Source organism: Actinia tenebrosa, unplaced genomic scaffold, assembly GCF_029948245.1.
Source record: "Actinia tenebrosa isolate PJP-AT-01 unplaced genomic scaffold, QUT_ActTen_1.0 PGA_scaffold1__47_contigs__length_23844297, whole genome shotgun sequence".
In the NCBI taxonomy this organism is placed as follows: Eukaryota; Metazoa; Cnidaria; class Anthozoa; order Actiniaria; family Actiniidae; genus Actinia; species Actinia tenebrosa.
Window position 1 is genome coordinate 4,805,157 of NW_028292578.1, and position 25,720 is coordinate 4,830,876.

General features: G+C 40.0%; 2 protein-coding genes across 4 annotated transcripts in view; one reads left to right on the top strand and one right to left on the bottom strand.

Annotated features, from left to right (window-relative positions):
- The window catches only part of LOC116300107 (transient receptor potential cation channel subfamily A member 1), a 38,832-nt gene that overhangs the window by 7,504 nt on the left and 5,608 nt on the right, over nucleotides 1-25,720 (top strand). Inside the window, exons 1-19 of one of the 3 annotated variants that reach the window (XM_089033024.1) lie at nucleotides 1,372-1,502; nucleotides 1,575-1,687; nucleotides 9,241-9,346; nucleotides 9,902-10,077; nucleotides 10,357-10,473; nucleotides 10,910-11,018; nucleotides 11,867-11,964; nucleotides 12,292-12,339; nucleotides 13,303-13,436; nucleotides 13,563-13,611; nucleotides 14,035-14,226; nucleotides 14,420-14,506; nucleotides 14,879-14,964; nucleotides 15,381-15,542; nucleotides 22,774-22,888; nucleotides 23,248-23,417; nucleotides 23,991-24,075; nucleotides 24,307-24,363; nucleotides 25,387-25,473. In XM_089033024.1, coding sequence (XP_088889150.1) covers nucleotides 1,469-1,502; nucleotides 1,575-1,687; nucleotides 9,241-9,346; nucleotides 9,902-10,077; nucleotides 10,357-10,473; nucleotides 10,910-11,018; nucleotides 11,867-11,964; nucleotides 12,292-12,339; nucleotides 13,303-13,436; nucleotides 13,563-13,611; nucleotides 14,035-14,226; nucleotides 14,420-14,506; nucleotides 14,879-14,964; nucleotides 15,381-15,542; nucleotides 22,774-22,888; nucleotides 23,248-23,417; nucleotides 23,991-24,075; nucleotides 24,307-24,363; nucleotides 25,387-25,473 — 2,025 coding nt within the window. In that variant the 5' untranslated portion in view covers nucleotides 1,372-1,468. Of the gene's footprint in view, nucleotides 1-1,371; nucleotides 1,503-1,574; nucleotides 1,688-3,588; nucleotides 4,036-9,240; nucleotides 9,347-9,901; nucleotides 10,078-10,356; nucleotides 10,474-10,909; nucleotides 11,019-11,866; nucleotides 11,965-12,291; nucleotides 12,340-13,302; nucleotides 13,437-13,562; nucleotides 13,612-14,034; nucleotides 14,227-14,419; nucleotides 14,507-14,878; nucleotides 14,965-15,380; nucleotides 15,543-22,773; nucleotides 22,889-23,247; nucleotides 23,418-23,990; nucleotides 24,076-24,306; nucleotides 24,364-25,386; nucleotides 25,474-25,720 lie in introns of those variants that run through there. The other 2 variants (XM_089033022.1, XM_089033023.1) reach the window with 2 other exon arrangements.
- LOC148909732 (uncharacterized) lies at nucleotides 16,348-22,598 on the bottom strand. Its single transcript, XM_089033363.1, has one exon. It carries the CDS (start codon nucleotides 22,216-22,218, stop codon nucleotides 16,348-16,350), a length of 5,871 nt encoding a protein of 1,956 aa, XP_088889489.1. The 5' UTR covers nucleotides 22,219-22,598.

The following is a 25,720-nucleotide window of genomic DNA, read 5'->3' on the forward strand; positions in this document are numbered from 1 at the left end:
ATGATGATGATGATGAGGATTATGAGGATGATGATGACGACGATGATGATGATGGAGATAATGTACATTCATATAAGTTAATTTGCCCTAAATGTCGTAGAATTAATCGTATGAGTATCTGTAGTTGCTAATCGTCGTCATATTTTCCTTTTCCTATATCTAAAATTCTTTTAATGTGTATTTTGGGTTGGGACTAGTTTTCTTTTTTCTTTTTTTTTTTTTTTCATCGGGGTTGGGTTTGGGTGTTAATACCATATAGGGGACCTAGAGTCCTATTGTATTATCACCTGCCCTGGGCGAATCATAAAATAAATATAAATAAATAAATAAATGATGATGATGATGACGATGATAACATTTTATACACGATGTACTAAATATACAATTTAACTGCAGCTAATGATAGCTTATGTGGTGGTGTCTGCATATCTAAACAAATTATAAACTTCGTCAAGTCTTCGTCGTTTACCAAATAATTTTAATTTTTTTGAATTGCGCGGAACTATATTTATCTTATTTTAGACTTGAATATAGAATTTTGCGCGCTGTGATTGGTCGAGTGAACAGTGAATTATGAGGCGATATTTAATTATAAGGTTTACCATAGCGGGAGTGTTACTAAAATGTTTATTTATTCTAATTTTTTTCTCTGATATTCCAGTCTGTAATTATACTAAAAAAAAAACAGTTTTTCGCCGAGGATTCGGTGATCATGGTTAATATTTACCTCGCTACTAAAAGACTCACGGCTTGGTAAACATTCTTCGATGTTCATGTCAACTTCGCCAAATAATTGCTAAATAAACACTAGATAGAATTCCATGATATTGAATTAATTCACTGGAGTAAATAAGGTAGGCGTTATTTTTTGACGGCAAAAGTCCTCTTTACTTGGAGACAAATTTTAACTCAGGGTGTGGTAGAAAAATTGATTTCGCGCTTTGGCTTCATTGAAATTCTATTCCACCCACTATTTGCTGACATCGTTTTTCAAGAACAAAATATTTAGACGAAGTGCGAGGCTTACAATTTTACTCCTACTGTGCTATTTTGTAGACATCATTAGTTTTTGAAATGGGCGCTGTTTGAAACGTCTAAACAACATACGTGAAATTAAGAACTTAAAAAAAACTATTTAAAAAATTTTCTTAATGGTAGTTTCTTTCATTAGATATATGGTCAGCTTTGGGTGTTTAATTTCATTAGTAAGTTTTTTAAGAGAGAAATTAATAGTTTTAAATACAGATGTTAGTTTTGGCAGAACTTAGTTTCATTACGGGTACATCATCTCAGGGTGCACAATTGGATAAGGGGAGAATGTTAGCATATGAAATAAACGAACCAAACGTAGACAGCTTGACAGGACATGCTCGTAATCATTTGCATACATTTTAACTACTTCCTCTACAACATACATAGACTATGACACCTCGAACGTATTGAATGCTCTTCATCATAAAACGGAAAAATGGATTCTCGTCATTCTCCCAACAAGATGAAAGGTGAAGTGGCTTTATTTCATAATCTGCTATCATGTTTTGACCAACTCAATGTAACATTTTTACATGTTGTAGGGATCGCGCTTGGCCTGAAGGAGAAAAAAACATTTGCCCAAGAAAATATTTTGCCTGTTGTGGAACTACGTCCTCGTTTGTCGCAAGGAAAACTTCCAAGTCTCGCTACATTGGTGGGTATTTACTGAATCACGTTCATTATATCATATAATCCTCTGATAACCCACTCTAATCTTACTATCGAACTGACGGCGTTTTTAAACTTGGCTTCATCGCTACTGGTTGCTGCAAATGACCAAACAGTCAATCGGTAGAAAACCTGGTTTACAACCATAAACCTGATTGAACCAAAATATTTTGAAAAGCCTGTTTTTGCCCTGGTTTAAGGATCCTTACTGCAGACTGTGTACGCTATTGTTCATATATATTTTTGGTTGTTTCCTACAGAACAGCTTTATAAACACTGTCATTTTGCTTCGTTTTTTAACCAGATATTTTCAACCTCCATCAGTTTTTATATAATATTCGAGCCGGTCTTTCGACTTTTTTGACAAGAGGTTAAATTTAAAATCGTAATTCAGCCGTATTGCTTGGTACTTTCTTGAAGTACCATATATATATATATATACATCAATAATTATATAATTTCTGGTTTTATGAACATAAGGTTTAATACGATTTATAGAACACCTTTATTAAGTTATGTGCACATTTTAAGGTATTTTCCATATATAATACATATTGTATGGTGCGGCTTTTTAGTAAGTTGTATTTCGAGCTGTGAGATTACCGCGCGCCGTCGAGTTTTTAATTAGACAAGCTAAGCTTTCGTACAGATTGACTTGAAGCAAGAGCGCCAGGCTTTAATCAGAGATATTTCGGTATGGTATAGTGCACACAAAAACCCACTAGTTATTATTGGAGAAATGACGCCTTCAATCTTGTCGCGAGTTTTGTTTCCTTAACAACCATTATTATACGAATGCACCTCATAAACCATGGAGTAAACTGCAATTTGGATCCAGCTATATAATTATACTCATACAAAACTGACAATTCAAACAAAGTCGTCTTTCAAGTGGCTTTTTGACGCTGCTTTCTGTTCCCCTATCCTTGCTAATAAATGATCACGTAATTCAAATGAGTATTTTGGGCAGCCTTCAAGCAGCTGGCTTGTGCTATTCAATATTGTGGTTTCAGTATTGGATCAGTTCTTACACCTCATTGGGAAAAAATATCTCTTTCTAGTTCTACGACGTCATAGGACATAACAAAGCCTCGACTAGGATGTATTCTGTTCACGATGCCTTGAGCCAAATTGATAGAAGTTTGTCGACTTATGATCTCTCATTATTATATTTGAAGCTCAAAGTGAATATTAGAAATACTGATTGGAGTAGAACAATAACTGAAGTATTTAAATAGAGTGCAGGAGATCGATTGGTTTTTTATAATACTGCTTTACAATTTTCTTCTTCTGATTTTCATCACATTAACCCCATCACAAGATTTATCCAGCGAGACTAAAAAAGAGATGGGTATCGTAAAGACTAAACGACAAAGACGTCTATCACTAACTTTTCTTCGAACTGCATCAGGACAAATTTATTGATTTTAAAATATTGATAATTTCTTCAGTATTGGCCGATGTTTGAATACTAATTTATTTAATTACAAATAGCTATTCATATCATTTCATCTTCTATCATCGCCATTTATAGGACATTCCTAGGTGTTAATACGCATGCTTCGCTTCATGCAGTTGTTTTCTTGTTTGCTCGCCATTTATTCATGGTTTGACAGCATATTGTAGGTGCCTTGTATTGAACATCCATCTTTTATTTATGTCATACGCATACATAATTATATCCCAATGTCTATCCTTTAGGTTCGCTATATAGTATTTACTTTGTTTGCCAGTGTTTTCAAAGTCCTTTCGTCTGACAAGATATTAAAGTTCATCCACGTGTATTCAAAACCATGTTCTGTTAGAGTACGGTTATCTTCAATTTGTTCAGGATTGATTTCATGTACTTGGTGAATAATTTATGTTAATAGTAAAAAAAATCAACAGTGGATTGATGGCGAGATTTTCATATCGGCTGAGTGTTGGTGGACTTCTTTAAACACCAATATGTTCATCGCCTTTAGTCGGAAATTTCTTTTCGCATAAGCAGTCTGATCGGCTGCCAACTTCCTGTACAAATGAATTAAGATAAGCTTGGATTACGGAAACACTTGCCGAGACTACTTTTTGCTAGCAGCTATGACATCGCTAAAAGCACTATCAAAGGGAGTCTTTTCGTTAACATCGGTTCGAGCTGATGCAGCATTACACCGTGGTAGAACCAACAGATCGAAAAATCCTGGCGACAAACCTTCCAAGATATTAACAACTTACAATCATGAATTCTCTGAAAGCGATAATGAATCTGGAACACCATCCACGGTGAAGAATCAAGAGAGACGTGTTTCAACTCCAGAACTGCTCAGAAATGCATTGAACGTTGTGAACTTTAAGGTATGAACTAAACTTGTATACTCATCCTGATCGGTGAGTCAATACTTGGCCTTGTCCATACTCTCAAGACAATTCACATACAATATTTACAATACAGTATTTTTTTATTGAAGGTTACCTTAAAAAATGTTTTTCTTTGAGGATAATTGTCGACTAAAATATCGCAAAAAATCTTTCATTCTTTTCAGATGTTCAGTGTGTTTACGAAATTGCACTGAATCTAAACACGATTTTTTTTTTCTTTTTTCTTTTATTTTCTTTCTTTCTTTATTTTTAATCTTTCTTTTTAATCTTTTTTTGGTTTTATTCAAACATGCCTTTCTTTCCTATTATTTTAGTTATTGATTCCCGTCAATTAAAATCCCATACAACAAAACACCTGTTACTGCGCATGCCTGAGGATTTGTGTTTGTTCAAACATCTGGGATCCCTTCATGTGAGGATGTTGTGTTTCGTCAACATGGCGGGTGTCCGGCAATAGCACCACGCTTATTTGCAAAATCCATGACAGTTTTCCTTGATATATTCTCTACACATTACAGCCGTTGTATGATATGCCACAATGAAATACACAGATTGAATACTACATTTCTACCCGTTCATATATTACCGGCATCACTGATTACATGCTATAAAATATAAATACAGTCAAATCGGAATATCACATGCCAAGCGGTTTTAACCAAATAGTAATCATATTATAACATTTCAACAGAGTGATTAATTTGTGGTTTTGTGGGGTATAATTAAAGGAAAACGAATACAAAGGTTGTAACTGATTACTCAAGATTTTTTTAACATTTAATAGTACAGTAAAAAGTTACATAATTTGCGACGCATTTGGTCTATTATGCTATAAATATGATATCAAGGTTATGATTGTCCTACAAGGCAAAGAGTGAGAGACTGGGCACTAATGAGACGCTCATATGTATGGATTACATATCGTGATTGTCTCAATGGGGTTAACCGTCAAACACCTTCATTTTTTACAGGATTTAAGGAAATTTAAGGAAATTTTTAAACCTTAAGCGTCAAAAAAAAAAAACGTCAAATTTTGGTGAAGCAGTCTCGCTAGGCTTTAATAATGCTTTTTAGCTAAATACACTTATGTGACACTTAACTAGAGAGCCAATGAGGTCTCAAGATTTGCCAGTGAATTTCAAAATGGATGTAATAAATAATGGTAATTGAACGGAGTGGAGTACAATCTTGTCTGAAATCAAGCGCGTGCGCGATTACAAAATCGCACGACAGCGTAGCGGGAGCTATTTCAAAATCGAAATCGCATTTCTGATAATCTCAATTTCAGAATTTTCCAATTGTGACTGAGTTCTATCAGTAGCCTAGTTAAATATTTCGAGAATTTCTCAACTAAAACGAATGCTAATCAATTTACATTCTAAACGGCCCAAGCTTATTCCCCTAGATTCCATTAATGGTTTCATCATTCGAATATTCAAATCTATTATTATTTCTGAGAATACGAAGACTCAGGGCTCAAAATAATAACCGCTTCAAAACTCGAATTCTGATTGGAATATGGTGTTTCTTATATGGAATATTCCAATGAGAATTCGACTTTTGAATCAGTTATTATTCCGAATCTTGTGTCTTGGTATTCTCAGGAAGAATAATAAATTTCAATATTCAAATAATGAATGGCAACTAGGGGGTAAGCTTGAGCTGTTTTGAATGTAAAGTATTTTATCTTTGCAGTAGATAGATAGACAGACAAACAGTAAGACAGACAGCACGATTCTAAAGCTTTTGTAGCTTTGAGGTCAAGGACTTGCCACATTTTCCTCCAAACCTCATTACAATAGTCAAAACGGGGTTATTAATGTTTCAAAGCCCCAATAGCGGAGCAATTTTTTTTTTATTTTTTTATTTTTATTTTTTATTTTTTGAAAACACGTTAATTTGTTCCTTCCAAGAAAGGTTTTGATCAATGACGACACCTTAAGTTTTAGTAGAAGGTACCTCTTTGATAGGTGCTTCATTGATCACAAGTGCAGGTAAATAGGACGTTGGCATGATGGCGTCATTTGACTCCCACTACCAAGATGCTTTGCGAATTTTCTTTCTTATTTAAACTTGTATTCCCTCATGAGAATAGTAAGACAATTGTTGCTAATTAACTGAACAAAAAAAAGCGTGCAAGGGAGTCTGGTAGTAGGGGTCAATGACGCCATCGTGCAAACGTCCTATTGTAATCGATAGTTTCAGGTCACCCATCCTGGTAAATAGCTTCGCTAAACCGGGCTTGACTTCGTGTCATTGAACTGAGCACAAGTTTTTTTCCACTGGGTCACGTTTTCAGGTAAATCAGCACACACCGCATAGCCGTGAAAACAATGCACCAGATAGACTGGACTTTTTAACATCATTTTTTCAACCGATTCCGTGCAGAGATGCAAGGGATTAGCCGATATTGGTCTGGGGGCCGGCTGGTCTCTCCCCTGATGCTTCGGCTAGAACATTTTCTTGCGTAATTCGTACACCCAATAGCCTGCGTGCTGCCGGACTTTTCTCTCGTAAAGTAATCGTACAGTTACGTTCGGCTACACGCAGGCTATACACCCAAGGGCAGAAGGATTTAATCGCCGTCGGAAGTCCATACGACGCCTCAACTCTGTGGATGTCTCAGGGGCAAAGCACAGCAGAATCTGGCACTGACACTTTTTTAGGAGCAGTACTTAACTTCTTTTTGTCATATCAGCAGTAACAAATAATTGATAAGCAATCTGCATCGCAAAAATCGTTTCCATACACATAACTTAAGAGTTCGTTAACACTAGGTCTATTTTAGATCGATCTAGTTTGGATAGACCCGAGATCGATCCGAATTACTGTTTCGAGAGCGTTCACACTATAAACAACCATAAACGTATAAAATAAGGTAGTCTTACCAAAACCGGGTGCCGAAATATCTAAAAGGTTGGGTACTAGTAGGGACTACTTGATTGGCAGATTTAGTTCCACTCGTTCCTCTCTTCTTCATTCTTATATTACTTACTATTCTTATTTCCAACATGTTCATGATTGCCTTTAGCTATACAGACAAACGTCACTTGTTTCTCAACGCTTCACCGCGTTTCAACATCATTCATGCTTTCACCTTTGAAATACAACAAATTTACTATGAATGCACGTTCCGTTTAGTTTTACTAAACGCATCCCACATGGGAAGGAGTGAGTATGCGTTCAAAGCCACCAGCGTCACAAAAAAGATTTTTGAGTTTGCTGGTCATAGCAAGGGGTTAATCATCTATGGTCTAGGGGCCGACTAACCTCTCCCTTAGGCTTCGGCTGAGCTTCCTGATCAGTCTGTAAATCTTCGGATAGCGGTGTCGGGGTCGAAATCTCCGGCGTAGCCGTAAATGCTTAGCGCTGCCATACGACGGTTCAGCACTCGATGTCTGGAAGTATGGTCCTTTTTCAATTAACCAAAGGTAAAAATCCCAAAATCATGTTTCCATAGCATGTGACTATTATGTTTATATATATGCACAATATACACTTATTTCAATAAAGTTAGTCACCTGAAAAGCTACAAAGCTGAGACCGACAAGGATTATGGATAGATACATTTTACATGTTTCAACCGCTTGATAACTGTTGATGGACTTGAGATCTTCTACCAGTTACAAATTCACCTCCTCTGAGCATCCTCAACTGCTGTAGTTTGTGTCAAAAGCTTTACTTGTTGGATATAAAGCATTTCCCCATGATTCTCAGCGATCACAGCTTTCTAGGTTTTTGTTGACTAAATTTATTGAAATAAGTATATGTCTATTGACTGTCTAGTGTCTGTTTGCGTCTATCCTTGATCGATGGAAGGGTCTATTGACACGCATGTCTACATATACAACATATACACTCACAACATGCGTGTTTTTATTGTATTTTCTTCAATATCTCGCCCTGAACTCTTTTATAATTCATTATGCCCAGATATTTACTATGTACTTAGTCCTTGTACTGTTATGTCTATGTTTCATTTTTCTATTCTTATCTATACTTAGTATACTTGCGTAATTCAGTCTTACGACTGCAAGGCAATTCTTAAATAAAGTATTTGTCTAAACGCGGACCATTATTGAGAGGGAGGCTGCGTAAATTCTCCAAAAAATTTCGAGCAAGAACTTCACTTACGAAGAACTATTGCGCAACATTTTTTTTAAAAATTTAAACATATTAACTATCTGTGTTCGCTCCGAGAGCTGAGCTCATCGTGGGAGATTACACACAGAACATAATTACAATGTTTTTGGAGTTTTTAGGAAAAAGAAAAATAAGTTTAACATATTAGCAAGAAAAAACTATATATAGAAAAAATACAATGAAGATTACATCGTGGGAGATTACATGTAGCATATTGGAAAGAAAAAAAACATATATACATATAGAAAAAGTACAATGGAAAAGAAAATATAGTTATACTCTTTCAAATGAAACGATATCAAATTTCGCGATTTGAGATGTGAACGGCCCCTTAGGTATCCAGATTTATCAAATACTGCATAATATGTACTACACTGGAATCGTAGCTACACTTGTGAAGCGGTCCAGCTGTTAGCTCTTTTATTGAGTCGAATTTCTCCTCGTATCTCTAACATCAAGCTGTCTTTCCTTTCATTTTCCTTCCTTGTGCTCGACAATGTAGACCGCAATGCTCTCCGCTTCTTAATCTATCTTAACGGCGCTTTTTTCATCATTGTTCGAATTCAGTCGTACATTTCCGAAGTTTTAATGATAAATATTTCTACATCAAATTACGACGTTGATGTAAAAACAATAAAGTGAGACGTCATAGAATTGAAAGGGATTCTGGGAAAAGCTATTAATAGATATGATAACGTCATCAAGACAAAACCGATGTTTGGAACCTCTTAAAGCATAGATACGCGTTGATGATGGATAGACAGGTCTGTTTTTAAAAAACCTATTGTAAGTTAAAACGAAATGTGTACGAAGAAGAGAGAAAGATCAGAGTTAGGAATATAGATCTATAACTAATAATGTTTCACACACCAGTCGGCAAGAATGACCAGAAATAACCAAGCTTTCATTGAGTATAGCTGGTAAACTAAAGAAAAATGCTAAGGAAATGTTGTAGCGTAGGAAGCAAAACACTGAGTGAAGAAATATGGAGAGTCTTGCTGGTATCTTATTTATGACAGTTTTTTGTTTTCATTGCAGACTCGAATCAACTTGCGGTTCAACAGAGAGCAATTTGGTGGTCTTCATCGAGCTGTTTTAAGCGGCAAGACAGAAGATGTCGAGTTTTTACTTTCGGCAGGAAAAGGTTGGTTTTTATTTTATTTTATTATGGTACATTTTTTACCAGGCGGGAATAGGTTTGTTGTTTAAGCGGAGAAAAATCGAATTCAATACATTAAAACGTATCTCCCTGTGGGTCCTTGGAAATAAAGAGTTGTGTAGGCCTATTTGCTCCACAAACAAGGTGCATTCTGGTCTAGATTGGGCACAAGCAACACCAAATATGATATCGCATAGACCAATCCGCCTAACGCAATGTTTTACCCATTTCCAATCTACTGCGAATACTTTTCTTTGTCTATCATATTTGCATGTCATATCTATATCAGTGCTTCATTAACATGTAAATATAATGGACAAAGAAAAGTATTCCCAGTAGATTTGAATTGGGTAAACATTGCGTTAGCGGAATTGGTCAATGCATGTATTATAGATGAACTCCATGTTTTATCGCCCACTTCATTCGTGTATGACGTGTGCTAAATCATATATTCAATCTGTTGTTGTGCCATCATGCATTTTCATGGAACATGGCAGACAGATTTTAAAGAGCGTCCATGTGTTTGTCCTTTCCGATCAGATATCAACGCGCATGACGAGTATGGCAAGACTCCACTGCATTGTGCAGTTGGCGTTCAAAAACTGGATATCGTACAATGTCTGCTACGATACAAACCAGACATTGATGCACACGATGATAGAGAAGACACACCACTACATACAGGGATTAGGACTGGTAACATTGCTATAGTTAAGGTAAATAAACTGGATATTGTTAACCGGTACCCACCACCTCTGGAAGTAAAATCCTGGATCGTTTTGTCCTTAAATATTTCGAAAACTAAAAGTCAAATGAAATGAATGTGCGACAATGTCTACAGGTTTGTGAGAGGAAGCTGTTTATCGGTACCACCCACATACCTTGATTAAATAAGGTCCCTATTTATTGGCCATTACCAAGCTATTTCATTTATGTTTGGATAGATGTTATCATATTCTGTCTAATAACAGTATTGTATGGTTGATATTACTAAGGCTATACTAATAGATGGACACGCAGATCCCAATTCACCAGGACATGCTGGATGCACGCCTCTACACGTGGCTGCACAACTGGAGAATGTCAATAACAGTGCTATCTGTAAACTACTGGTATGTATTGTCATAGCCTTGCATTGATCGTTTGGTGTTATCAAGATATTGGAGGTTATTAACAACACAAACCTAAGTCAGTTCAATACGCACCTGTTTCAAACAGGTCGTCCACCAATAAATAATAAATGATAGCCGATAGGGTATTCCAAGACTGATTCCAAGACTAATAGACATACATACGCGTAAACATAAGAAAAATCGAGGTATGTAAATTGAAAGCAATACTGAATGTCCCAACACTACCTGACCTCTGTATTCTTGACGATGATCAGGAGAAGAAATACCAATATTTACAGCTATTCTTGGATCTTGGAATCTCCCATCGCTTATCGCCTATCGTCATCAATGGCAACTGATTGCCCATAATTCCATTCGGTATTACTTGGTTACTAGTCCAGTTAACTGTAGTCACGTGGTCTTTTACGATTCACAGCTGGAAAATGGAGCTAAGTTGCTGATTCGTGATCATAAGAAAATGACACCTTTGGCCCAGGCAACACTACATGGGTTTTATGACGTCATGGTGTGTATGTTCTCTTATGGTAAGTACTACCAGACCTGTCATGATGATGGTGATGATGATGATGGTTATGATGATGACGATGATGATGGTGGTGGTGGTGGTGGTGGTGGTGGTGATGGTGATGATGATGATGACGATGACGATGGTGATGGTGATGATGATGATGATGGTGGTGGTAGTGATGATGATGACGATGACGATGATGATGGTGATGATGATGATGATGATGATGATAGTGATGATGATGATGATGGTGGTGATGTTGATGATGATGACGATGACGATGATGACGAAGATGATGATGGTGATGGTGATGAAGACTATGATGATGAGGATAATGACGATGATGACGATGATGGTGGTGTTGATGATGATGATGATGACGATGATGACGATGAGGGTGGTGGTGGTGATGATGATGATGGTGATTGTGATGTAGACGATAGTAATGATGATGATGACGAAGATGATGATGATGGTGATGATGATGATGATGGTGGTGTTGGTGATGATGATGATGATGAAGTCATGGTGTGTTTGTTCTCTTATGGCAAGTACTACCAGACATATTTGTACATGATGATAATGATGGTGATGATGATGGTGATGGTGGTGATGATGATGATGATGATGGTGATGATGATGAAGTCATGGTGTGTTTGTTCTCTTATGGCAAGTACTACCAGACATGTCTGTACATGATGATAATGATGGTGATGGTGGTGGTTTGTGGTGGCGATGATAATGATGATGAAGTCATGGTGTGTTTGTTCTCTTATGGCAAGTACTACCAGACATGTTTGTACATGATGATAATGATGTTAAAGTAAATCAACTGATATTAAGATGTTTGTTTTGTTATTCTAGCAAAGGTTCAAGGCATACCCAAAGATGACTTGCTTCACAACGTGGATGGAGAAGGAAGCACTCTTCTTCATTTAGCTGTAGAAAGTGGATCACCACAAGTAAGATTGAAAATGAAATCGTTTTTTTCTATTTTTTCCTATCAGCCAAGAAACTCATTGCTCGAAATACTCAAGTGTTTGACACCTATTTGTCATGAGACATGAATCAGAAGGCATTTTTATCTGGAATGTGTTTGAAAAACCAACCTTCTCGTAATCAATTTCCATATTCACCGAACAATTTGTGTTGGTACTGATGGTTTATAGCTTTTCTTGTATTGCTATTCATCTTCAACAGACTTTCTCAAGATTGTCTTTTATGACCGTGAAGTAGTCTTTACTGCACATCACTCAATTAAAGTGTTTTTTCATTGCATTGTTTGACAGGTGGTTGAACTCTGTCTCGACGAGGGCGCCTCTCCTCACTCTGTCAAGGTAAACTGAACAATTGAATCAATATTTTATAAATTTTTGTCTCGACTGAGATAACTAAAAATATTTTGCTCTTTATGAAAGGCATTTAGTTTAGTTTTGCAGTGGAGGCGTAATTACATTTATTTATGAGTCATTGTACACAACAATACGTGCGTAATTAAAGGTGTCACTATTAGCACTCATTCCAAGCCTATATTAGTTCATAATAAAGCGACTCAGCAGAAAACAGCCAAATTTCCATACTTCTGGATTTTTCTTTCTCTATCCAAAACAACAACTAACACTCACGAACATCGTTATCAACCGTTGAATCTTTGATTCAGTAATGGGCGCATAAATCAAAGATGTCTTCTAGTTTATTGATTACTGTGTCTTTTGTCGAAATTACGAAATGCTGTAAACACTGAAACCCCCTTAGAGAAGTTAGCCGGTGTAATGAGGAAGCAGGTGTTTCACATACGTTATTCGTATTGCTTTTGTGAGCTTGTGATGTAAGTTTATATTCAAAAACAAATGATTTGTTGTGCATATTAATTGTTGTTCATTGGTTGCCGAAACTAAACGTACTCATAGCGTGCCCTTGGCCTTCCAAAGGCTTGTTTCCAGGCTCTGATGTGTGCTTCGAGTCCTTTTATCATGTGCATGCGCATGCGCCCTACAAAACTAATTATTGACTCGTGACGGATAGAAAAAAAACAGAAACCAACGCCATTTTATGTCTCTGGCATTCCATAGGAAGCCCGAGTAAAAAGTCCAAAACCATATTAGGAATAGTCACGGTACCTTGCGTTACCCACTCTTCCAATATGTACTTTTGATTGGTTAAAACGACATCTAGAATTAGTCACGGTACCTTGCGTTATCCACGCACACAATAAGTTCTTTCGATCGGTTTAAAACAACATTCACGGTACCTTGCGTTACCCACTCATATACAAGATGTGATATGTGTTTATTTTTCAGTCGTCAGACGGAAGTACTCCAGTGCACTTGGCCTGTTCATATGGATACATGGATATCCTGGATAACCTGATGAAAGCAGTAGCCTTTATTCTTGATCCTCCTCCTGATCAAGATGGCAGGCTTCCTATTCACAAGTACGTCATCTTCTTATAACTTCTCTAAAAAACACAATTAATTATCTACTAACTCCCATACGAATATAAAAAAGTTAAAAGATAGTTGAGCAAAAAGAGTTGCTGACTATATATTGTTTTGTTAAGGGCTGCTCAAGCGAATCATCACCTAGTCATATCATATTTACTAAAGCAGGTTAGTGTTTTCATGCTTTTTGTATCCTCGTCACCAATGGAATATTTCGACGATACAGCGGTTATCTTGCCTTCGGGGGGGGGGGGGGGGGGGAGAAAACAAAGATGACGGGAAATATATAGAATTTGGCTTGTACAAAGCTTTTATTAAAAGCTCCTCGTGCGCTCTAATAGTATAATTAGCCAATCAGATAGCGCATGATTAGCCAATCAAAACCCGCGTTTGATTGTAGCTGTTATGTGCCAAATTAAATTGCGTGTCATACTTTGCGTCTACAACCAGAACGCTCTATATATTTTGTTGCTCTCAGGTCAGTCAATCCGAACGCGCGTTACATGTAAGGTAGAACATGTGACAGAACATATAAAGGACTCAAATGGTGGGTTTTTAGATGGTAATTGTGTCAGTATGTTATTGTTTCAGGACATGGATCAAATAGACGCAACAGATCACGAGGGACGAACACCAATCATGTTGGCTGCTGACAATTGCTGCTATGAATCCGTACAAGTTCTCCTGGAGAACGGAGCAAATGTAGATGTTAGAGACGCGTTAAATAAAACAGTGCTTCATTATGCTATTGGGAGTGCAGAAGTCTTGAAAGAGATTCTAAAGGTACGGACGGACGGACGGACGCAAAGACGCACAGACGGACAGACAGACAGGACGGACGGACGGACTGACGCACAGACGTACAGACAGACAGACACACAGACAGGACGGACGGACGGATCGACGGAAGGAAATAGCAAATTTGATTAGTATAGCAGAGAACACATTTTTATATTTTTCTCGTTTCATGTTTTAGGATGTCAAATCAAATTCACTTATTCGAGCCAAAGATAATGAGGGCAACACTCCTTTACACTATGCCTCCAGGCTGGGCTGTGTTAAGGTATGTACATTACCACTATACTGATATAGTTACCATGGTAACACTCCTTTACACTATGCCTCCAGGCTGGGCTGTGTTAAGGTATGTACATTACCACTATACTGATATAGTTACCATGGTAACACTCCTTTACACTATGCCTCCAGGCTGGGCTGTGTTAAGGTATACATTACCACTATACTGATGTAGTTACCATGGTAACACTCCTTTACACTATGCCTCCAGGCTGGGCTGTGTTAAGGTATACATTACCACTATACTGATGTAGTTACCATGGTAACACTCCTTTACACTATGCCTCCAGGCTGGGCTGTGTTAAGGTATACATTACCACTATGCTGATATATATTTACATGTTTCTTGTTATTTCAGGACATCGCCATCATGTTAATGAAGAACAAGGCATCAGTTGCCATTACGAACAGCGCGGGAGAAATTCCTCTGCACATCGCTGCAAGGTAACGCCTGAAAGGTTGAATTATATTTGTGATTTAATGGTTATCATTATCCTAGTATGTTTATAACCAGACATTTTCTCTACTCGAGTTCCTTTTTACTTTTTTAATGAATCCTGCAAATTTCATGGAGTCTGTCTCATTGGGGTCTGATGAGGTGGTATAAGATGGGTCTTTTTCAGTGCCATCGATCTCTTTAATATGAGGGAATATGACATTTGCATGATGGCATCATTTGACTCCCACTACCAAGATGCTTCGCAAAATTTCTTTCTTATTTAAATTTGGTTTTCCTCATGAGAATAGTAAGACAATTGGTGCTAATTAAATGAACAAAAGAAAGTGTGCAAGGGAGTCTGGTAGTAGAGGTCAATGACACCATCGTGCAAACCTCCTATTATAATGGTTTTTACAAACAGACATGGAAGACTTGCTGTGGTAAAAAAGCTTACAGAAGGACGAAACAAGCGAACGATAAACTCAAATGACGCTAGTGAGAGAACACCTTTACATCTAGCAGCACAAGAGGGTCATGAAGACCTCGTTGAATTCTTCCTGAAGAAAACTGCAAAGATAGAAAGGTAAGAATGAACGATGTGACACAGAAACAACCATCAATTCCATTCTGGACTTTTCTGAACTATTTCCAGGACCACAACAAAAGGGTTTTCTTCCCTCTATTTAACAATCAGACCTCTCGCCCTCGTGGTTTTCGAGTCAATAGCCAATAAGGTCTTTGGCCTTCGACGTCATCGACTCGTAGACCATGAGGGCGAGAGTTCTAATTGCTTAAAGTATAAACCTACTTATCGGTCAAATAAATGGATACAAAATATTGTGTAATTAGGTTGAAATAATGTTGCACATAATACCGTATCAAAGATTGGCCCATAGTTCGGTTGCAAGTTTGAAGTGCTAAATGATTAAAAGAGATCTGTAGAAGGTTTATTACACAACAATGTTTACGGCGTTCAAATCGATTGGTTTTACACACAGAAAAGTAAAATCCTAGAAAAAAGACATTAAGTTAAACACTTATAACACCACGAACAAACGAGGCACATTTAGCTCACAAACAATGCGAATAGAAGACAAAAAACAAGATGAAAATTAAGAGAGAACAAACACTTACCAAACGATGAACGACTCACAATAAGCACATGGCAGACAACACGGCGCGCGGGGTTAATCGGTTAGGGAACCACACGGACACTGGACATACTGAAACGACGGATATACGCACTAACTCAAAACTGTTGAGAAATGCCTCAACATCCTGGGGCTCCAGGCTGAAATAATTACGCTAATTATCAACAACAAATTATAAACGATTCAGGCAAAGTTCTAGCTCAAAGGCTACTAAATGTTCACAGTTCAATCTTGTCTTTAAACTGATTCCTCCAGCAAACATAGCTTCGTGATGGGGCGAACTAATGTTGAGTTCTTGGTCTTGACTTCTGCCGATCTCACGTGAGCATCTCGACCGGGGAAGACCTTAGTTACACGGCCAAGTAGCCACCTGCATCTTGGTTCTGCGCTGTCAGTTATGAGGACTAGATCATTTACTTTCAAGTCCCTCTTCTTTAACAGCCACTTTTGTCTCTGCTGGAGGGTCGGCAGATATTCACGGATCCATCTGTTCCAGAAGTGGTCTGAAAGGACTTGGGCATGTCTCCATTGTTTCCTTGAGTAAACGTCATGGTCTGTGAATATTCCTGGTGCTGGTGTAGCATTCGATCTGAGGAGCAGGAAGTGGTTGGGAGTAAGTGTTTCAAGGTCCCTTGGGTCATCGCTACTTGGGCAGAGGGGACGGCTGTTCAGTATAGATACAGCTTCGCAAAATACAGTGCGCAAGGTTTCAAGTCCAATGGTTGCACTTGGACTTCCAACGATAGCCCTCATAGTTTTGCGTACACTTCGTATCATTCTTTCCCAAACTCCCGACATGTGACTGGCTGCCGGGGGCTGGAACCGCCACTTGAAAGTTGGGTAACTGTGGAACTCGGTGCCCTTGGAAAGCATCGCATTCTTTATTTCCTTCTGGTTTAGCTCCTGGATTTCGAGTCGAAGCTCCTTCTCAGCTCCGGCAAAGTTCGTCCCATTGTCTGACCATATCTCTTTCGGGGTGCCTCTGACAGAGATGAATCTCCTTAGGGCTTGGATAAAGGTGTCTGTCTCTAGTGAACTCACGTCCTCAATGTGTATAGCTCTGGAGTTAAAGCATACGAAAATGCATCCGTAGACCTTAACGCTACTGCGACCTCGTTTAACATGAAACGGGCCGAAAAAATCGACTCCCGTGTATATAAAGGGCGGTTGGTACGGTGTTAGCCTTTCCTTGGGTAGGTTTCCCATTATCTGCTGCATGGTTGAAGCGTTTCGTCTGCGACATTGAACACACTTGTGTAGCACGCGCCTTACTAGAGTTCTTGCTTGCAGGATCCAGTATCGTTGGCGCATAGTAGATAGCACGTGTTCTCTTCCAGCATGACCAAGAATCTTGTGATAGTGCCTTACGATCAGCTCAGATATTGGATGGTCTCTGGGTAGGATCATGGGATGAGCCGTACTGTAGGGAATCGGTGCGCGGTGTACTCTTCCTCCGACGAGTATGACACCTTCATTTAGTACTGGGCTCAGATTGGCTAACTTGCTCTGACGCTTGACTTGACGTCCCTCTTGTAGGGCGAGGCACTCTTCGTGGAAACAGCTCTGCGCTAGCCTCACGATTTCTCTGCTCGCATCTCGAATTTCAGCAGATGAAAGATAAGGTTGTTGGCAACGGTAAGTTTCTTTCTTTACGCCCCTCACAAATCTGAGTAGCCATGACATCACTCTGGTTAGAAGAGGCCAGGACGAGTAACGTTTCAACAGGAGGTCAATCTGTGACCCTGAGGTTATCACCATTGCAGTTGTCGCTGCGTCTGACTGCTCGTCGGGTTCTTCTGTAATCTCTGGCTCTTCTGTCGGCCACTGTTCTTCCGGCAGCAGCAAGAATTCTGGTCCACGCCACCATCTACAATCTCGTTTAAAATAATGAATGTTTGCTCCTCGAGAGCCTTCGTCTGCAGGGTTCTGGAGGCCCGGCACGTGTTTCCATTGTTCTGGTAACGAGGCCTCGTGTATTTCGGTCACCCGATTAGCGATGAACACTGGGAAACGTCTTGTCTTGTTCCTGATGTACTGCAGGGTGGTCATAGAATCCGTCCAGAAAATGGTCGAACTTACGGACAGGTCCAGTTCTTTCAGAACAGTCTTGCAAAGGCGTGTAGCCACCACTGCCGCCTGGAGTTCGAGGCGGGGAATTGTCCACTCTCTTAACGGTGCGTTCCGCGCTTTGCCCATTACAAATGCGCAGTGCGCCTTCCCAGTCTCATCAGTCATTCGTAGATAAGAAACAGCAGCCAAACCTCGTCTGGATGCGTCGCTGAAGGTGTGTAGTTGAATGTTCACGATTACACTTAGCTCTGGGCTCTGGAAACATCTTGGGATCTGGACATGCACGACGTGTGGTATCCCTCGAGACCACTCTCGCCATATCGACAGATATGGTTCTGGGATTTCTTGATCCCATGACACTCCCGCTCTCCATAAATCTTGCAGGAGGATCTTTACTGATAACGTGAGGGGGGCCAGAAATCCCAAGGGGTCGAACAACGAACTGACCACCGAAAGTACTCCTCTTTTCGTTGGAGGCTTGTTCGTTGGTATAACCTTGAATCTGAAGGTATCTGACTCTGCGTCCCAGGTCACTCCTAATGCTCTTTCCATTGGTAACTTGTCGAGATCCAAATTTAGCGTTGGACTAGCTCTGTCTTTTGGAGGGATGGACGTCAGCACTTCGCGGCAGTTACTTGTGAACTTGGTAAGCTTGAAACCGCCTACCTTCAGCAATTTAACTAGGTCGGTTGCAAGACGAGTAGCCTCTTCCGTCGTTGGAGCGGACTTCAGTAGGTCATCTACGTAGAAGTTACGGTAGACTGACTGGATGACTTCTGGATCGAAATCACTTGCGTTGTCCTCAGCGTTCATTCGTAGGGCCCTGTTCGCACAGCATGGCGAAGACTTGGCTCCGAATATGTGCACTAACATTTTGTACTCGTCTGGTGAGTCTTCTAGGCTGTCGGACCACCATAAAAATCTTAATGCATCTGTATCGCTCTCGATGACTCTAGTCTGATAAAACATTGATTCAATGTCTGCTGTGAAGGCGACCCTTTCTTGGCGGAAGCGGATGAGCACACCTGTCAGGTCGTTGATAATACTTGGGCCTTGTAACAGCTGATCGTTGAGTGATGTGCCGCCGAACCTAGCGGCCGCGTCGAAGACGACACGTGTCTTTCCCGGCTTGTTGGGGTTGCTTACAGGGTGGTGGGGTAAGAACCAGGTCTTGTCGCTCACTGTCTCGACTTCGTCCTTCGTTAGCTTCCTAGCGTGTCCCTTGTCTAAGTGGCCCTCGATTGCTGATTTGTATCTAAGCAACAACTCCGGATCTCTAACGAGACGTCCCTTGAGACTTCGTAGTCTAGCTTCAGCAAGCGGGCGGTTGTAAGGTAATTGGGGTTTCTCTCTCTTCCATAGCAAACCCATTTGGTAGTGTCCATCTTGCTTCGAGATGGTATCTTCTATCACCTTCATTGCTCTTTTATCCTCCACCGACATTGGTTCGCTCTCCGGTCTCTCAATACCATAAGACTCTACTTTCCAAAACTCCTCTACTTGATGGCTCAGAGTAGTGTCTGTTCCGCATACGTGATTGGAACACGACCCTTTGCATGGTCTCTCCTTGGAGGCTCCGCCGAGGACGCTCCAGCCTAAGATTGTTCTGATGGCAAAGGGTTCGTCGGATTTTCCCTGTCTAACTTCAAGGGGTAGGAAGGCTTCTTGGACACCCGTTCCGATGAGGAGTGATATCTTCTTTCTCTGCACTTCTGGAAATGGTACTTCTTTCAGGTGTGGCCAACGATCAACGGCCTTGAGGATCTTGGCGTGTTTAAGAGGGATCTCCAGCTCCTTAATAGCCCACGCTGAGCTGACATTAACGGATCGTCTGTCATTAGTGTTCTCTAATGATGAAATGTTGAACTCTACTTTCGTACCGTTTTCTGGAACTCCAGTATTGCTGACGGTAGACAACGAGATTCGGCTCGGAGTCCCTTGCATGCCGAGTTCGTTTGCTAGTGATGGGTCTATCATGCTTATGTCTGAACCCGTGTCTAGTAGACCGTAGGTTGTGACTGAGTCTCCTTTCTTACTTATCACTTTAAGTGGTATGACTTGTAACAGAACTTCACAGGAGTCAACACTTGAGGAGACTGCGTGTGATCCACCAACATCGGAATTCACAGTGGGTTCGGCCTTGCCGGTTTCTTGTGAGAAAGTTGCAGCATTTGCTCCTTCAGTCTCTTTCTTGTCATTGAAATGCAGCAATGTGTGATGCGGTTTGTCGCAGCTTGGCGCACGACATCTCGTAGATGACCCGCACGATCTGGAGCGGTGTTTAGTTGAACTGAGGCAGTTGAAGCATATATGCCTGGACTTGACAAAGTCGTTTCTCTCTTTCGGTGATTTGGCTTTAAAGACATCACAGTGATACAGTCTATGCGACTTGGAACACAGGAAACATGACTCTGCTGGACCTTTAACATCGGTACTGGTTGTAAAGGTTGAGACCCTCTGTGTTGTTGTCTTTATTCTTGGTTTTAGGCTTGTCAGTCCTTCGGCCGGCGGCTTAGCGAGGAAGGGGTGGTTGACGACATCTGCTCTCTCTCTTAAAAACTCGGCAACGTCCTTGAAGTTTGGCATGGTCTGACCTTGCCTTTCACGCTTGTTCAACAGCTCTACAAATCTGGACTGTATCTGTCTTGGTAGACGAGCCATTATTTTCTCTAGGTTATCTGTGTTCATCTCGGATAGATAACCCATCGCATCTAGGGTATCGTAGTTCGACTGTACCAGATCGGCGAAGTTCCGCAGCGCCTGACTGTCGTTCGCTTGGATGACTGGTCCTTTTGTCATTGTTTCAATACATGCCTTCACAACTTGATACGGCTTTCCGAAGCGCTCTTCTAGCACCTTAAAAGCCTTGTCGAGCCCCCCAGGTATGGTTTCGTATCTCTGCACTGCAGCTAAGGCTGGTCCCTCAAGGAATTGAAGTAGTCGAGTCATTTTTACAGCGTCATCCAGGGGTCTCGATTCTACTAGCTGCTTGAACCTCTGGCGAAAACCATGATATTTGTTGGGCGAGCCGTCGAACTTTAACACTTGAACATTTGGTAGGTCGTTGGCTGCACTAATCCTGTCCATGATTGATACGATTGTGGTGAGAAGGGTTTCCCCCGCTAAGGCGTTGGTAGTTGAGGGTGTGTCTACTGGTAGGCCCGTCTGTGGGACGGTTAACATGGGCTTGATCTTGTCGGGTTTTTCATCGTCCTTCATCACTGTCTCCTGAATCATCATAGGTCGCATGGGCTCTATTCCGGCTGTCGCAATGTTAAGCCAGTCCTTGCTCTCCGTGTTGTTGTGCGTACTTGTCTGGTCCGTGTTCGGACACTGGTATTCACGGTTTTTCGGGGGTAGAATATCCTCTTCTCGATAGTAAGGTAGGTCTTTGGGTGTGGACGTCTTGATCATTTTGGGTAAGACAGATGGGCTTGGTGTTTGGTAGTCCGAGAACATGGGTGGAGGTGGAATTATAGGTGCCTCAAAGCTGCTAAAGTTTCCTCCTTCAAGCGAGTTTTCAAACATTTCACGGGGCTGGTCGGACTGGTCAGTTTGCACAGGTTCCTGATTCTGGGTAGTTTGCACGTTAACTGATCTCTCAGGAGAGAAATCCACTGATTTACCACTGCCACATTGCACTCTGGACAGCTCTAAGGCCTGTTGTAGTTCTTCTTCCTTCTGTTTGATTTCTATTTCCAACCTTGTCATCTCGAGCTCAACTGTGTTTGAGATATAAGAATTTATTTTCTTGTAGTATTCTTGCACTCTAAGTCGCTGGGACTGAAACTGTTCTTCAACACTGCGGTATTTCTCACACGATTTGTTTAACAATTCTCCATATTTTTCACAACATTCCTTGTAGCGATCAAAGGCGCCGCTAAGGCGGCCTTGGAGGTCTTGAATGTCTTCGATATTTGCATAACCATTCAAACTCTCGTCAATTTTCTTGTACAACCGAGTCAAAAAGGCAATATATCCACTTCGGGATTTATCAAGACTACGGATCTTCTCAATTAACACTCCTTGCATGTCCATAGCTTGACATTTCACTCATAGGTGATCACGTTTGGATTTTACGGCGATGTAGAAGGTTTATTACACAACAATGTTTACGGCGTTCAAATCGATTGGTTTTACACACAGAAAAGTAAAATCCTAGAAAAAAGACATTAAGTTAAACACTTATAACACCACGAACAAACGAGGCACATTTAGCTCACAAACAATGCGAATAGAAGACAAAAAACAAGATGAAAATTAAGAGAGAACAAACACTTACCAAACGATGAACGACTCACAATAAGCACATGGCAGACAACACGGCGCGCGGGGTTAATCGGTTAGGGAACCACACGGACACTGGACATACTGAAACGACGGATATACGCACTAACTCAAAACTGTTGAGAAATGCCTCAACAAGATCACTATAGAGCTGAATTGAATGCCGTGTCGCGCAAAAAGGGACACTTGGGGATTTGGCTACTCACTCCTGGTCCATCGTTTTGTGGTCTTAGCTGATGTTTTATTTACTAACCTACACATATTGATTGAATTCCCACATCACCTTTATATTCTGACTAACAACAGGGATGCTAACGGTCAGACGCCATTACACTATGCAGCCTTGAAGGGCTCTAAGACAGCTATTGAACTGTTCCTTGAGTCTAAACCAGAGTGTCTGAATTACACAGACGAAGACAGGGTAAGTGAAATAATCTTTAAAGGTTTACACTTTTGCCTGTGACATCATCTTTGTATTAATCAAAAATACAAATACTAACTTGTTCAAGCAAAAAGTATTTAATTAATGTCAAAATCATACTCATGGTTTACACAATGTTTGTTGTAATTTTGGTGTCTCATAATGGCCTGTGTTTAGTACAACAGGTTAAAACAAATCCACCTAAATACCCAGGTGACGTCAGAGCCAAAAGTTAAACCTTCATAACTTAAAGACGCAACACCCAAATACAGAAACGGTTGATATAGACTTACCCTAACCCTACCTTTGAAGGAAAAAATATCCCCACGTAGTTTACTAACCCTATGCATGTTATCCAGAACACAGCTCTTCATATGGCTGCGTTAGGTGGCCATTCACATATCGTACAATACCTTCTCACCAAACCTGATCAGGTCGTATCAGTCAACGAACGAAATCAGAATATTCTAGACATTGCTATCGAGGGCAGGCATGAGATGGTTGCCATGGTGCTAGCAGAACACAAAAGGTTTGTTTTATCCAATGATTGAGCTTCACGTTCCCCAATCGTATCGTATCGTATCGCATACTCGTTTTCGAGAATTCTCTCGGCTTTGCTATGAAAAACCATGGCAAGGACAGTAACAATACAGTGTTTTTATTCTATCCCTCAACATTGCTGTCGTTAAACCAATACTACACCTTTCCCAAAAAACATTGTTCGGTCAGAGATCTAAAATGGATGGACCATCTGAGACTTAACGGAATTGTTGTACGTGGAGTTGCTTTAGTTTTCTTATATATGATGAAAAGGTAAATTATACACCGTGAAAAGATGAAAAAACTTACTGACGTTTCGGACGCTAGTCCTTCGTCGGAGTAAAAAAAAAAGCCCTTTTTTTTTTACTCCGACGAAGGACTAGCGTCCGAAACGTCAGTAAGTTTTTTCATCTGTTTCACGGTGTATAATTTACCTTTTCATCATTACTGTTTCATTAGAAACACCGACGCAGCTCACACTAGTTTCTAGCTAGTTACATCTTTTTCTTATATATGTTGCTTTTCGTATACCTTATCATCCTTATGTATCCTGTTTTCTCAGATGGCGCGAGGTGTTACGCAGTACGCTACATGGAACACACACACAGATACAGCTTCTAATTAGACACATGCCTGATGTAGCCAAGGTATTTCTACTAATGCCCTATATCAATCTTCTCATACCAACAATAGCCGTGTGACACATTCTCTTAATCCCAGAACCAATGAACGTCCGAGAGTTTAGTTGGGAATCATTTGAGCAAATTAAATACGTTGCGCAGGACAATAGCTGGAATAGCACCAGTATTTGAAGACCTCGTATTCTCAATGGTCTTGCAGATTTCTAACACGGTTTCCTAATCATTTTCTGTCAATAGAAGTTCCTTGATCGATGTGTAGAAAGAACTGGTGACCCTGATAGCGAAGATTATAAGGTGATTATTATCATTACTAACGTAGAACAACGTAAAAGGGACGTAAAAGAACCACTGAGGACGTAAAGAAACCCTAGCAGCGACCACCCTCAGTGGCTACACCTCATACTAACCATCTCTCATTCATAACTCATTTGTAAAGCGGCTTTGAACATATCCATATGGAAAAGAGCGCTATATCAAATATCATAATCATAAAACATGATACTCTGACTAGAATACCATTTATCCACGGTTGGGAGCCATTCCTGTGGCAAAGGCATAGCAGCCATCTTGGTTGGTGTTAAGAAGTTAGAGAGGCGTTTATTATTGATTATCGCCAACATAGACACACATACAACATGTAAATGTCCTATTGGTCAAATGTCATTGATGTTTTGCTCTATTTTCTATCAGTATGTGCAGAGGCGCATGCGCAATGACCCTTTTGTAACCAGTCTACCCAGAGGCTCATCGTTCGCGTCATGCAAGTAGAGTAAGGATTATTTTAAAGTTAGGCTCCAGTCCCCACGGTAAATCTTTCTCGCTTGAATCCACTTGCATTTCTCCTTTTTTACCTATTTGTCTTGTTAACCACGTGATCCAATCGAATCGCAAATCTTGTTTTCGGTAAAAGAATCAAGTTGTTTTTCATCGATTTTATTATAAAACGGAACCCTTAATCGCTCTTGAACGAGGTGGCGAAAACCTTTCTCAATTTCTTGAGTAAGATTTAACTACAAACAGTTAGCTCTACATCTTTTGCTGCTTTTGGGTCCTTGGTAATCTGGAGGATGCTTTAAACTGACTTAAGCCTCATATACTTTATTGATAGCGTCTTGGTTTCAACAAAAGAGGGTTTATTTGCGAGAAAGTTGCATATATGTATATTTTTTTAAGATGGCAGCCACGGAAATGAAGAGAATTGAGCGTGCGGTGGTCGATGGGATTGACCCGGAAATCATGCTGAAATCACGCCTAGTCAGAACACCTAGTATGGTACTCTATTCTGATGAAAGATGTTGCATTTACTTTGTCTTTTAGGTTACGTACGACCTCCGGTTTATCCAAGGTATGCCAGACGAGAAAAAGAACACAAAAAATATACGAGAATCACTGAGTGCCCTGCATGTAAGTACGCTGTACCGTTTATAGAATATCACCACTAATCTGGGTATTAAACCGATTATTAATATTTATTAGATATTAATATTATATTATATTCTAGACCATGGTCAAGTACAAGACCCTGCCCTGTCTGACTCATCCATTGGGACATCAAACTAATTATCAATATTTATTAGATATTATTATAATATTATATTCTAGACCATGGTCAAGTACAATACCCTGCCCTGTCTGACTCATCCATTGGGAC